General features: G+C 39.7%; 1 protein-coding gene across 1 annotated transcript in view; it reads left to right on the top strand.

Annotated features, from left to right (window-relative positions):
* Window positions 1-13,653, top strand: part of NALCN (sodium leak channel, non-selective) — a 366,003-nt gene extending 352,350 nt beyond the window's left edge. The window contains exons 38-44 of the mRNA XM_075918747.2: window positions 659-791; window positions 1,459-1,574; window positions 3,711-3,868; window positions 4,509-4,659; window positions 7,524-7,673; window positions 8,154-8,271; window positions 10,106-13,653. Coding sequence (XP_075774862.1) covers window positions 659-791; window positions 1,459-1,574; window positions 3,711-3,868; window positions 4,509-4,659; window positions 7,524-7,673; window positions 8,154-8,271; window positions 10,106-10,299 — 1,020 coding nt within the window. The 3' untranslated portion in view covers window positions 10,300-13,653. The remainder of the gene's footprint in view (window positions 1-658; window positions 792-1,458; window positions 1,575-3,710; window positions 3,869-4,508; window positions 4,660-7,523; window positions 7,674-8,153; window positions 8,272-10,105) is intronic.
* Window positions 13,654-13,928: the final 275 nt, after the last annotated feature.

Here is a 13,928-nt window from a genome sequence, read left to right on the forward strand (position 1 = left end):
GTGACTGCCTCAGGCCCCATCCTCTGGGGGACCCTGCACTCAGGGCCGGGAGCAGCTAAAGTAGCCCCCTACCAGAAACTTCCCCTTCCCCCAGCATCTCCTGCCCACCAGCGGGATCCACAGATCACCACCACCCCCTCCCTCTCAAAGGCTAGCACCTGCCATGAATCAGATGTTTTCTGGTATCTTGAGGTGTGCTATAGAGTAGGGGAGAGGAGTGAAGGTGGCGGTGCCAAGTGGGCCTTGGGAGAAGGGGTGGAATGGGGGCAGAGCCTGGGCAAAGCTTGGAGGAGCACCCCCCCCAGCTGATTACAAAGTCAGCTCCTATGTGCCAGACCCCTGTCCCCTCCCTAGGTATAACCCAGTATACGGTGATGATTCCTGGGATAATTGCAAAGACATCTTTGAATTGCCTCACCTGCACTCTGCCCACTAATCTACTACCTCCAGGGACATCTCTGAGTTGCTTTCAGCAGGTGCCATTTAAAATAACAGAAAAATATTTCCTCCTTTCCCCTGAATTTGGCATTTTTCCACAAAATATACGCTGCATTGTTATCTTAATTATTTTCCAAAAATATAGTTATGTTTACTGTAGACCAACAAGCAATTCCTTGTCTGTTTTATTGATTTAATTACTTACTCTTTTGTTTTGAAGGTTCAGCCTCCTTTTTGTACTCCAGATAACAGCACATATTGGAAGACAGATTGTGGAAATTATGCTGGTGCTCTGATGTATTTCTGTTCCTTTTATGTTATTATTGCATATATAATGCTAAATTTGCTTGTAGGTGAGTAACAATTATTCAAATATGAAAAATATTTATTTTAGAATGTGGGTGGCCTGCCATCAGATCTGAGTGCTTCATGCAGAACAGGTCTTAAATTGTAGGCCACATGAACTGTCACATTTTTTAAAACTCTCTCAGTAAAAATAAATTGTTAAACCCTCTCAAGTTAAGTTTATACTTGTCCGATGTTTTCAGATACTTGGCTGGTATGTGTGTGTTTCTAACCTTTATTTTAAATTGCTATCTGTTAAAGCTAAATAAGAAAATGTCTTTTGCGGAGGTCTGTAAATGAGATTTATGTGAAAATAAAAGAATAGATGAGAGACATACAAAGGAAAACATTTTTGCAATACTATTCTACTCTCCAGTTTATAGGCCTCATAATCCAACTCCCACTGAAGTAAATGAGAATCTTCCTGTTGAATTTAGCAGGTGTTTGATAAGGTCCCTTCTTGAGATATAAGGAGCAAATGTTCAAACTTAAGCACAACAAAGCCACACAATATGAGGGTGCATTAACACCAGGGCTGCCTGTAGGTTGCTGCTGTTGCAGCCAAATGTTTGAAAACGTTGGTCCCGCTAAAATACATAAACTCTAATGAACGTATAACCATTGGGAAATACTGACAGGCCAGTCTTACACTATGTTTTATTTATGTGTTTTCAGCTATCATTGTGGAGAATTTCTCATTGTTCTACTCCACTGAAGAAGATCAACTTTTAAGTTATAATGATCTTAGACATTTTCAAATTATATGGAACATGGTTGATGACAAAAGAGAGGTAAGAGATACCTGATGATAAGCACTGCCCACAGTACTACTATAATTATTTGTTTTACCATGATGCCTAGGAGCCACAGTCATGATAGCCATTGTGATAGACATTGTACAGACCCACAACAAAAAAGTCCCTGCTCCTAAAGAACTTACGATCTAAATAAATCCTCTTCATTGTTTCCTCAAAAAATGCATTACTAGCAAAACACAAAATGGGCTGTGATAACCCACTGAGCTTCAAATCCATCTATGGTCAGAGTGAGTTTGGGATGGGAACATTTTGTGATTTTTTTTAACATAAGCCGAGATTCACAAAAGAATAGTGAACATGAGATGTTGCACTTGACATAGAATCTGATCCTTGAAATATGTACATGCATGCTTACATTTATTCACAGACTACACAGTGGTAAAGTTAAGCATGTGTATAGTTGTTTACAGGCTTGGGGCCATAGACCTTTCCCTCTGTGAAGTTCAGGAGTATCCCCTCAAACTAGGGTTCAAAAACACATACTTACATTTCTTGTATTCAGAATGCCCCAGCTAAAAAGGAGAGAGGTCTTAGATGGGGGAGCAACTTAGAGGTTTCGGTGCCAACAGGAATGAAACAGTGAATGGCTCACTCACCTCATCACTGAATTACTTCAAACAATTTTGAATATGAACTGCAGTGGGCTGAAATCAGCTGATGGTCTAGTGCAGGGGTGGGCAATAACATGGCAGCGATTTTCCAGGGTTAACCCCTGGCATAGCTCCATTACTATATTTACTTTCACAGCTGCAGGTTCCAGTGATCACCACTCCTGTGAGCCATGTATTGGCATTTCCAGCCAATGGGAGCATCAGGAAATAGCATGGACCTGGATACCACTTCCCATAGCTCCCATTGGCCAGGAACAGCAATCCATGGCCAACAGGAACTGCAATGGCCAATACCTGTAGCTGTGCAGATAAATATAGTGGTGGGGGCCCACCAGGAGCTAACCCTGGTGCACCGGATCTGGCCCACAGTTCAGTATATTCCACCCCTGGTCTTATGGCAGCAGATCAGCTGATGGTTTAGTGGCAGCAGACCAAAGTCTGTTTGCAGGGTTAGCAGGGCTCAGTACACTCTGTCCAAGGACTGAGAGGGAAACGCTGTGAGGTAGAATCTTTCATAGCAAAGGACTTATGTCCCTTTCCATAATAAAAACAAGTTACAGAACACATTGTTCAAAGACAACTAGCTGATTCCACAAATTTTGGAGAAAATGCTTTCACTTCTAGGCCCTTATCAACAGCTAGACTCAAAATTGTGGCCACAAAAACCTCAAGAAGCTTGTATGTTGGTTACATCGTGGCATCGAATCTCATGGAAAAGCAAGAGGGCGTACTACTTTTATACCACTGTATACACACATGTCGGGGCAGCTAAACAACAGGCATAGTGGTACATGCACCTGTGAATGTTTCAAAATCTAGCTGACTTTAGTCCTTGTAAATGACTCTTGGCTTAAGGTTTAATTCTCAGGATATAAGAATTGTCAGAGTGGTTCCTATTTCAAGTGAAGAGAAACTGAGCATCCAACCCCCCAGAGAACTTTGAAAATCTTAGACAAAATATATGGTGCAAATCCTCAGCTTGTAGGACTGGGTTGTTCCACTGACTTCAGTGGAACTATTGCTAATTTACCCCAGCTGAAGATATGCCTCTTATGTCTGCATTGTTTAACTGCATTCCCCTTAGTATGATCCTGTCCTCACGTAAGTCAAAAGGCACATCCATACTGGTGCTGGGAACAAGCTTCCCCACCTGAGTAGATAGATTTGTGCTAGCAGAGCTCAACCTACTTGCTAATAATAGCAGTGTGGGCACGCTGCAGTTCAGGCTGTTAAGCCCACCCGTCTTCCTGGTCCTGTGCTCAGGTAGCTAGCCCGAGTGTCTGCCGGAGCTGCAACCTCTCCACACTACTAGCAAGCTAGGCTAGTATGAGTCTGTCTACCCAGGTTAAGAGGCACACTCCTGGCTCAATGTAGACATACCCCCAAGGATCTTTGGAGGAATAGCATCTGCATCACTTAAGAGAAACAGCATCACATAGAATTTCTGACTGATTTATAAGGTAGCCACAATTACCAGTTAATATGCAATCTTTCCTAGGGGGTAATTCCCACCTTCCGTGTGAAGTTTCTACTGAGGTTGCTGCGTGGGAGGTTGGAGGTCGATCTTGACAAAGACAAACTTTTGTTCAAGCACATGTGCTATGAAATGGAGAGGCTGCATAATGGTGGAGATGTCACTTTCCATGATGTATTAAGGTATTGTGGCCTTTTACGTGTATTGTAACAGGTTCCTTTGTGGACTAAATATTTCATGCAAGGCTGACAAGGTTGTGTCTACAGTGATACTCTCTGCTTCAATTTAAACCAAGTATTAGGGCTTTCCCCAGAACAGGTTTTTACAGTCGAAAATCAAAGTCCTAGAGAAATGTTTTCTTATTTTAAACTAACATTCACACTCTATGTTTGCAAATCCAAACAATTCAGTGTTGTACTAGCACAGGTGAAAACCAGAAATGAGTATAAACAACTTAAAAATTAGTATAAACAAATTGAAAGTGAGTCTCCCCCAACGATTACATTGTCCCAGATGAAAAAAAGGCAAACAGGCAGCATGAACAGGGAAAAGAAACTGAATTTTCAAACTTATATGCCTATAATTAAGCACCCAAATCCATACTTAGGCACCTTAACACAAGTGTCCTGATTTTCAGTTGTGTTGAACACCAGTAGATTTTCCCTTCATCTTTATTTAGCTCTCTATGTACATTTACTATAGGTGCCAAAATCTGACATTTTTGTTTTGAGATTTAAAAAATGTAACACTTTTAATAATAATATAGGTATGTACATTGGCTTTTACAAATACTATTTGTAAAAATGTATGTGTTTCTTCTAGCATGCTCTCGTATAGGTCTGTGGATATCAGGAAAAGTCTCCAACTGGAAGAGCTTCTTGCCAGGGAACAGCTGGAGTACACAATAGAAGAAGAAGTGGCCAAGCAGACCATACGCATGTGGCTGAAGAAATGCTTAAAGCGTATCAGAGCAGTAAGTCAACCCAAAAAGCAAGTGCTGGTGGAATGCTTGCAGTGAACTGATCCAGTCAACAAAGCTAGAGTTTTCTCTTATTTTGCCTCCATTACTTTGGAACCACCGTTGCAAGCTGCGTGAGAAAAAAATACCAGTGGAAAAATCAGGCTTGGTCTACACCTTAGAAGTTAGGTCAACATAAGTACATTGACACCGAGTGTGGTTTTTTCCACACCCCTGGCCAATGCACCTGTGTCAATCTAACTGACTAACATAGTCATACCATTCTAATCTATGCTGTCAACGTAACTAACTTAATTTGGGGGAGAGGTGGCCTAATACCAATGGAAAAACTCCTTCCATTGGGCTAGGTTGTATTTACAGTATAAAAATATGCTGGCATAGCTACAATGACTTAGTCTCTGAGGGATTGAAATACCTATTAGTGAAAAATTACATTCCCAAAATTATTATATTCAGCATATGCTGCAGGCAAAATCTCTTTTCTTGCCAACAAAGACCCACTCCTTACATAGCAGGAAAACGGTGTGACTTGTTCTGTAACAAACAAGGCCATGAATAAACCAAAGAAGACACTATTTAGGGAAAGATATTTATGGGCCCCATCCTGCCGTCACTGAAGTTAATAACAAAATGTCCATTATCTTCAGTGGTACAGGATCATGCAGTTTTCTAAACATCCTGTTAGAGATAAATAGAGTGCCAGTTTCTGGAATGTATACTTCTGATTGTCACTACCATTCCATTTTAGATAGATACTTGGGCAGAAGATCATCTTGTTAGTCACCACCAAATCAAGGACCTCCATCACGGCAAAAGAAATCCCAGTGAGGAAAATACAGGCTGAACCTCTCTAAACCGGCATTCTCTGGGCCAGCAACATCCGTGGTCCAGCATGATTTTAGTTAGCTGGATGCCCACTTATCATGGGTGTGGCCAAGTTTCCTACTGTCCCATAAAGTTTGTTTACAGCTACCAGTCCTGGCTCTCAGTGTTCTGTGCTGTTATTCAGCTCTAATTTACCCCTAAATGTCTTCTAAGAACCCAGTAAGCAGTGGAAGTGTTGGTAAATTCTGCTAGACAATATTGACCTCACATGGATCTTCAAAGTCTCTGGTTCGACACCAGTCAGTTCCTGAGAGTGCTGGACTAGAGAGGTTCAACCTGTACTATAATCCTCAAAGACAACCCAAATGTAATATACAGTTAGAAGCCTAACCATGTACTGTTGTAGTGACCATGTGTACAAATAAATTATTTATGTGCACAAAAGTCCAGTTTTCATATTTCAACACACAAACCTGTGACTACATGTACATATTAGATCCTATGTTCCTGTAATTGTGAAAATCGGACCCAGGATGCTGAGAATGTTTGGGACACTCATAGCCTTTCCTCTGAGTTATAATCATATTTGCTGACAGACAAAAATTGATCTGGACCAAAATTGCAACACAAAAATCTTTTGCCATGAAAAGTTTGTGATTTGAAACAGCACTTCGTATTATTATCCTCGCTTTTTCAATTTGAGATGCATTACTGCTGTGACTTTATGGAGGGGTGAATTTCAAATCTCAAGTGAGATGTTCATTGATGTGCTTTTAATTTAACAAAAGCTCATTTGGTGTCTCTGTTGTTGAAATCAATGGCATTTTTGCCACTAAGTTCTGTAGTTGTAGGTTCATCTTCTTACTGCTTTGTAATTTTATATAACCAAAACCAGATAACACTTAAAAAACAATGAATAGTCTAGCAGCACCTTAAAGACTACCAAAACATGTAGATGGTATCATGAGCTTTCGTGGGCACAACATACTTCTGCAGATGATTTGGCTACCCCTCTGAAGCTTCAAAACCACATAGTTTGAATACAGCTCTCATTTTATCTGAAACAGTACATTTCATGGAAATTCACATAAATGGTTCCTTTTCATATTAATTTTCCATTTTATTCCATTAAAACTACTGTTAATTTAATCTAATCTCTCAGTTTTGAGTTTGTGCAACCCTATTACTCAATTTGTTATTATATTGATTTACAATATATACCAATAAATATACTTTTCATTTTATTTTAACAGTCTTTACCAGCCCATTACCTGTTACATGAACCTTTTTATTAACTGAGTAGAATTGCAAAAAAAGTTATTTCCAAATTCTCTTGTTAATTATTAAGCAAGTGGCATGTTAAAACTATACAACACAATGAAACCTTCTCTTAGGACCATTTATTTTAATCTAAAAATAAATTGGATTGTAAGAGGCTACATTTTTCTCTTTGTAATGTAAAGTGCTCAACACATTTTTGGCACTCTTACAATAATAACTTCCAACAAAAAATGCACACTGTAAAGTATTCCTAAGGCTTCCATGACCATTTTATTCAACATTATTTGGGGTCAGATCCAAAGTCCATTGAAATCAGTAGGTATCTTTCTATTGCTTTCAATAGGCTTCTGATCAACCCCCAAAAGACTATTTTTACTAAGTCACAGATTGATTTGCCTGGCTCTTTGGGTGGTCTCTTGAGGCATAGATTTATAAATTTATATATTTTAAGGCCAGAAGGCACCATTCTGATCTATAAATCTGACTTCCTGCGTGACACAAAATGTAGATTCCACCATCTCAAGCCTATAGATTTCACAGAGACAGATTGCTCTGTATTCAAATGGTGATGATAGGGAGGTCTATATAGATTTACAAAAAAGACTGAACAATTTGGAATCCATACCAACCCATTCAAAATTGTTTGAAGTATTCAGTATTTAGAGGGAGTCTACAAAAATAAAAATAAATAAAAGAACAAAGTCTTTGAGAGGAAGGTTTCTTTTGGTCACATAAATATTATATTTTGACAGAAACAGCAGCAGTCATGCAGCATTATCCATAGTCTTCGAGAAAGTCAACAACAGGAGTTGAGCCGATTTCTGAATCCTCCCAGCATTGAGACAACACAGCCAAGTGAAGATATGAATACTAACAATCAGGACAACAATGCACAGCCAGAGGTATGGTCCCATGACATTTATTGTTGTTGATACTAATCAAGAATATATTTGAGCTTATCACAACAAAATTCTTTTTAATATCATTTTCGTTGGGAAAAAAATTAAACGTGTTTTTAAAACATTGATATTCAGTTATATAGACTGCATGGTCTAAGGGAAGACATACTGGACAGAGAGTTAGGAGACCTGGGTTCTGTATCCAGGGGGACATGAAGCATGGGAGAGAGGGCTCCTCCATGGGACTCTAGGAAGACTTTCCTCCCCCATGAGCTTTTCTGTGGGATTTTATCATAAGCTTCAGGCCAATTATTTTTTTTTCTATTAATTTGTGAGACACACCCACACACACACACTTTTTGGCAGTAAGGAACCAGAAACCAGACTTCTAGAAGGCTAGAAATAGTGACCTTTAAAAAGTAATTGTTTGTTACAAGGCCATGCTGTAAGAACCCATGATAATTTTGATTTTACTCCATTCAGACAAGTAGCCAGCAGCAGCTCCTTAGTCCAACGCTTTCTGACAGGGGTGGGTATCGGCAGGACTCTACAGATGCTGGGAAGCCTCAACGGAAATTCGGACAGTGGCGTTTGCCATCAGGTAAGTGAAGACCATAAAATAAAATATATAAAGACCAAAGCATCCCTTGGAATGCATCTTGATAAGAGGGCTGTTTAGGAATTGTCAGAGTGTGCACACGCAGGCTCAAGATGTAGAAAATGTTGACTGGAGAGGAAGCTGATCCACAACCCTTCCTCCTCTTTGCCCCACTTACTTTGGAGTCCTTTGCCACCCGAGCCTTTGAAGAAGAAGCTATTCTTTCACACTCTCAAGGTTTTAAAGACATGAAATTATGAAATCACTGACCACTCAATTGGCATGCTGCACTTCTTTTCCCCACTCTTCATCTGTTTGCATATTTAGACTGTGAACTCTTTGGAGCTAGGATTGCACTTTCCTGTAGAGTACCTCACATATTTTGCTTCCTATTGAAATATATAAGATAAATAATAATAATCGCTTAATTAAACATGTCATTATATCTGTGGCAACTTATGATGCCTTCTTCCACCTTTGAAATAACCACATTCTGGACTGATAAACTCCTTGGCCTTCTGTCCAGGTGCTTAATCAGCCGCTGTAGTTTTATTTGCTCTGAAACAGGAAGCACACTTAAGTTGTCATTATAGTGACTACATCAGAATAGAAAATAAGAGCCAGGTAGTGTCTTTTAAGTCAATGTTCATGATGGGCATATGGGAGGATTGAGCAGGAGGTGCTGAAAGACACGCGTGCTACCACTGTACCTCTTCACTATTTAAAAGTGCACAGTCCTCATGCCAGGCAGGCTCTGCTGATGAACGCAAGGGGACAGGACTCCATGCCTATGCACATACATACTACTGAAGTCACGAATGTAAAGGAGGCATCGTAGTCCCTCTTCATCCATTCCTCTTTTAATGTCAGTTTAACCCCCACATATATTGGTTAAGCTTAGTTCAGTGATTTAGCTAAACTAAGCAAGTGTTAAAACAGTCTAAGGGCTCAACTCTGTAAAGTGCTGAGCACGCTGGCCCCAGTCCACCAAAGCGCTTAAGCATGTGTTTAACTTTAAGATCAGGACTAGTCTTGTTGAAGTCATTGGGATCATTGGCCAACATAAAGGCAAGGCCGGGCTTTGATCCATCCCTTTACATGCATCAAAGCCTGGCCTTGACTTTATGTAGGTCAGAGTATGTCTACACTACCACCCTAGTTCGAACTAGGGTGGTTAATGTAGGCAACCAAAGTTGCAAATGAAGCCCGGGATTTAAATATCCCGGGCTTCATTTGCATCTTGCCGGGCGCCGCCATTTTTAAAGCCCCGGTAGTTCAGACTCCGTGCCCGCGGCTACCTGCGGCACGGAGTAGGTAGTTTGAATTAGGCTTTCTATTTGCCTCTATTCCATGAGGAGTAACGGTAGTTCGAATTAGAAAGCCTAATTCAAACTACCTACTCCATGCCGCGTGTAGCCGCGGGAACGGAGTCCGAACTACCGGGACTTTAAAAATGGTGGCACCCGGCAAGATGCAAATGAAGCCCGGGATATTTAAATCCCGGGCTTCATTTGCAACTTCGGTTGCCTACGTTAACCACCCTCGTTCGAACTAGGGTGGTAGTGTAGACATACCCTCAATGATCGGATTGACTTCAATGGGACTACTCCTGATCTTAAACATGTGCTTAAGAGCTTTGGCGGATTGAGGCTAGTTTCCAGCACCTTGCATGATCAGACCCCCTGTGCATCTACCTTCAGGGTTTGGACCAGTTTAACGAGATCCATTTTAAATCTGTTTAAACTGGTGACAAATATCTTATATAGAAAAGCTCTACAACAAAATAGTTCAGTAACCATGTATACTCTAATAAGTAGTTTTCTATTTAATTTCCTAGCCCCTAAACCAATAAGCCATTCAGTGTCTTCAGTTAATCTGCGGTTTGGTGGTCGTACAACTATGAAATCTGTCGTATGCAAGATGAACCCTATGTCAGATGCTGCTTCCTGTGGTTCAGAAGTGAAGAAATGGTGGACAAGACAATTGACTGTGGAAAGTGACGAGAGTGGGGAGGATCTTCTTGATATCTGATCAGGAAAAGAGGCGGACTGAAGTCAGATTGCAACAACAGCCATTTCCAATACAAATCTAACTTTCTTGGGGTTTGAACTGAAGAAGATATAATTTGATGTATGGTTTATTTAAAATTAATGCCATAGGATTTTTAAATGCTTATCCTTTTGCCATATAAAATGTAGTGCAGAACTGTATGTTAGATTTCAGCTCTATTGTGATGATTCCTGTGTGTTTAGAAGACTCTATATTATGGCAGTGTTGATAATGCCACAGAGTCTCTATTATCTTTAGCATAGATGGAGCTTTGAAAGATTTCATACATTCTGTAGCTGTAACAACCATTTGTATTCAGGTATACACATCTGTATTTTTTTTTTTGTCCTGTACCATACCTGAAAATTGCCATGACATTACTGTACAGCATTTCTTTTCTTTGCTTTCTTTCTTTTTAATTTTTTTCCCTCTGTTCTCTTCTGGTAATATTTCTCTAGAAAGATTTTACTATTCATGAATGACCTTAAGAGGTCAGCACTGAGTTCATGGTAAGGGACGGTATTTTTTACAAAGTAGAGATTCTGAATTTCAAGTCTAGTCTTTTTCTTGTAATTTTCTTAAATATGCAAACACAGTACAGCTGATTTAAAAATCAGAAAATGATGGATTGGCTTTTAAAAATTTTCCCTTCCGGTTAATTATGCAAAGGGTTTGATTTTCATGAGAAACCAGCAAAAAAAAATTACAGAGTTTAAAAATTTGCAAAATCATTTACCCATGATAATGGCATGTGACCCAGAAAACAAAAAGGAAACTTAAAGTGGAAACTTGGATGGATTGCTAAAGGGAAGTACAAAAGAATTGCAAAACCATATGGAGACAAAATCAAAAAGCCTAAGGCACAAAATAAGTTACACCTAACAATGTATACAGGCAGTCCCCGGGTTACGTACAAGATAGGGACTGTAGGTTTGTTCTTAAGTTGAATCTGTATGTAAGTCGGAACTGGCGTCCAGATTCAGCCGCTGCTGAAACTGCAGACCAGGGAGACGGGGGGGCAAAGCAGAGCCAAGCCGCGGAGCGCGTGGGCAGCGGATAACCCTGTCCGCTGCCCGCGTGTTCCACCGCTTTGCTTCCTCTCCGTGGTCTGCTGGAGACCAGGGAGAGGAAGGGCCCCGTTCGTAACTGCGGATCCGACATAAGTCGGATCCGCGTAACTCGGGGACTGCCTGTATAAGCAGTAATAAGAAGAGATCTTTAAAAATGTTAGGAGCATGAGGAAGACATCAGAAAGTGTTAGTCTGCTTAGTGAGGAAGAAGATCTGATGACATCAAGAAGGTCTGGGAGGTTTAATGCCTATTATGCTTCAGGTTTCATTAAAAAGATTAATGGTGACCAGATATTTAATACAATTATTCACAACACAAGGGAAGAACCCAAGACAAAATAGGAAAATAACAGATTAAAGAATATTGTGATAAATTAGGTAGATTCAAGTTAGTAGTACCTGATGAAATTCATCCTGGTTACATAAGATATTAACTGAAGCAAACTTGCAAACTTGGAACCATTAGTAATTATCTTCGAGAACCCTGGAGGCCCCAGAGGACTGAAGAAGACCTGACTTTTAAAAAGAGAATAAAGAATATGTGGGAAATTACAGATCAGTCATCCTAACTTCAATACATGGAAAGGTACCAGAACAATTTATTGAACAGTCATTTTGCAAGTGCCTAGAGGATAACAGAGTAATGAGGAACAACCAGCATGGATTTGTGAAGAACAAATCATGCAAACTGAGCTTAAGTTTCTTCTTTGACAGGGTTACTGGCCTTGTGAATAGAAAGGAAGAAGCAGACCCGTTAGCCCCAGTCTACAGTAGGGAATTCTTTCAAAATAACCCCCCTTATTTCAAAATAATAAGCAGAGCGTCCACACTACCAAGCCTGTCATTTGAAAATAACAGGCTGGTTATTTTAAAATACTAACTCCTGCTTTCTTTGGGGAATAAGCTTATTTCAAATTCGTTATTTCAGGAGTTATTATTTCAAATGTAGATATTTCAAAATAATTTCCTAGTGTAGACATGTCCTTATATAAAATATTGGTGTTTTCTTTACAACTCTGAGGCTTTTAAAATACTGTATACATAGGAGAGAGCCAAGTCTTAACCATGTCATCACTCATGCTCCTGTCCAACAAATCCAAGGCTGTATTATGATTCCTTAACATGTTTAAAAAGTTGTTGGTCCCTTTTATGCCGAGAAATCGGGCTTTTACAGGTAGGTGATGGTTTGTTTTATGTTGTACTAGCAATGCTAAACACTTGACAGATAAGTAAGAGAGAATCAGTTTCCCAAACAGTTTTCAATATAGGTTGATGCTAGACAAATACAGGGATAGGTAAGAGAAGCAACCAAAAAGCAGCAGGAATAAGCAGTGAAGGATGGCACACCTCTTACAGACTACGCAATATATGGTTGTTCAAATATATGGGCTGGGGATTGTGTGCCCTATCCTCAGATAGACACTGGAGGTTGTAAGCTTTGTAGCTGGACCCCAAACAACTGTTTTAGTATTATAGCTGAGACCTTATCCACTGCCATTGTTTCCTATGGAAATGATAGGTTGCTCTAATATGGCCTGATGTGAGATCTCATGAGAAGCTTACTGTTAATGTATGTTGCCACATGTAATATTTCCTTTCAAAAACTTGCAATTGTCAGTTTTCTACAGTGCTTTTTGGCCAAAACAGTAATATAGAATCAGAAGACAGTATTTTTTCACTGATACCTTCACCAGCGATGCAAATTCAGTTTTGACCATAAAATAGTTTTCATGGTGTCTACCAACATTTGGTTCTCTGTGTGTTGTTGAACAGATATTTTTAAGACATAATCCTCTAGAAGCATCATAATGTACACATTTGTGCTTTGTGTGTTCTTTCTGTTCTATAGTACATTTAAGTTTAAAACTAGTCAAAGCTTACATATATCATAAATTTAAAGCAACCTAATGTGTGCATTCTGTTGTTTATTAAGTAGACTCTGAACATTTAAGAAAATTACAAAACATCTTTGATAAGGGCCAGTATTTTGTGTTCTGTTTTGTGTCCATTTGAAGTTCAGCTTTTGTATATAAGACAATCTGATACATTTTGGATTTATAAAAGAGATTCCCTTCATTTTCAATACTGTATGGAACTGCAGAAACTTTCTGAGTCATTGTTACTGCGAGTTGTCTTTTTAAAAAAAAAAAAAAACATCTGGCAAACATTTTGTCCTTGCCTTAGAGTTCTCTGATAATAAAGGTGAGTTACATTAAGCCAAATCCATCCCATCCAAACTTTCTTTCTAACAGCATTTGATATGCTTACCTCATATAATACTTGGCCACAGGTTTGAGGACAGATTATTTAAAGTGACATCTGGTCCCCAGAATAGCAGTGGTAGCATTTAAGACCCAGGCCACGCCATTTCCTGCAGCTCCCCTTAGCTGCAAAAGGTGAACCTGAGCCAGTGGGAGCCGCGGAGCTCCATGGCTGTGGAGCTGGTAAGTAAACAAACCAGAGCAGCCTGTTAGCACCTTTCTCAAAGTGGGCCCCAGCCTCACTTTGAGAAACTCTGTTCTAGATGTTTCTGATGAAGGG

Source organism: Pelodiscus sinensis, chromosome 1 (genome assembly GCF_052426305.1).
Source record: "Pelodiscus sinensis isolate ZL-2025 chromosome 1, ASM5242630v1, whole genome shotgun sequence".
Taxonomy (NCBI): Eukaryota; Metazoa; Chordata; order Testudines; family Trionychidae; genus Pelodiscus; species Pelodiscus sinensis.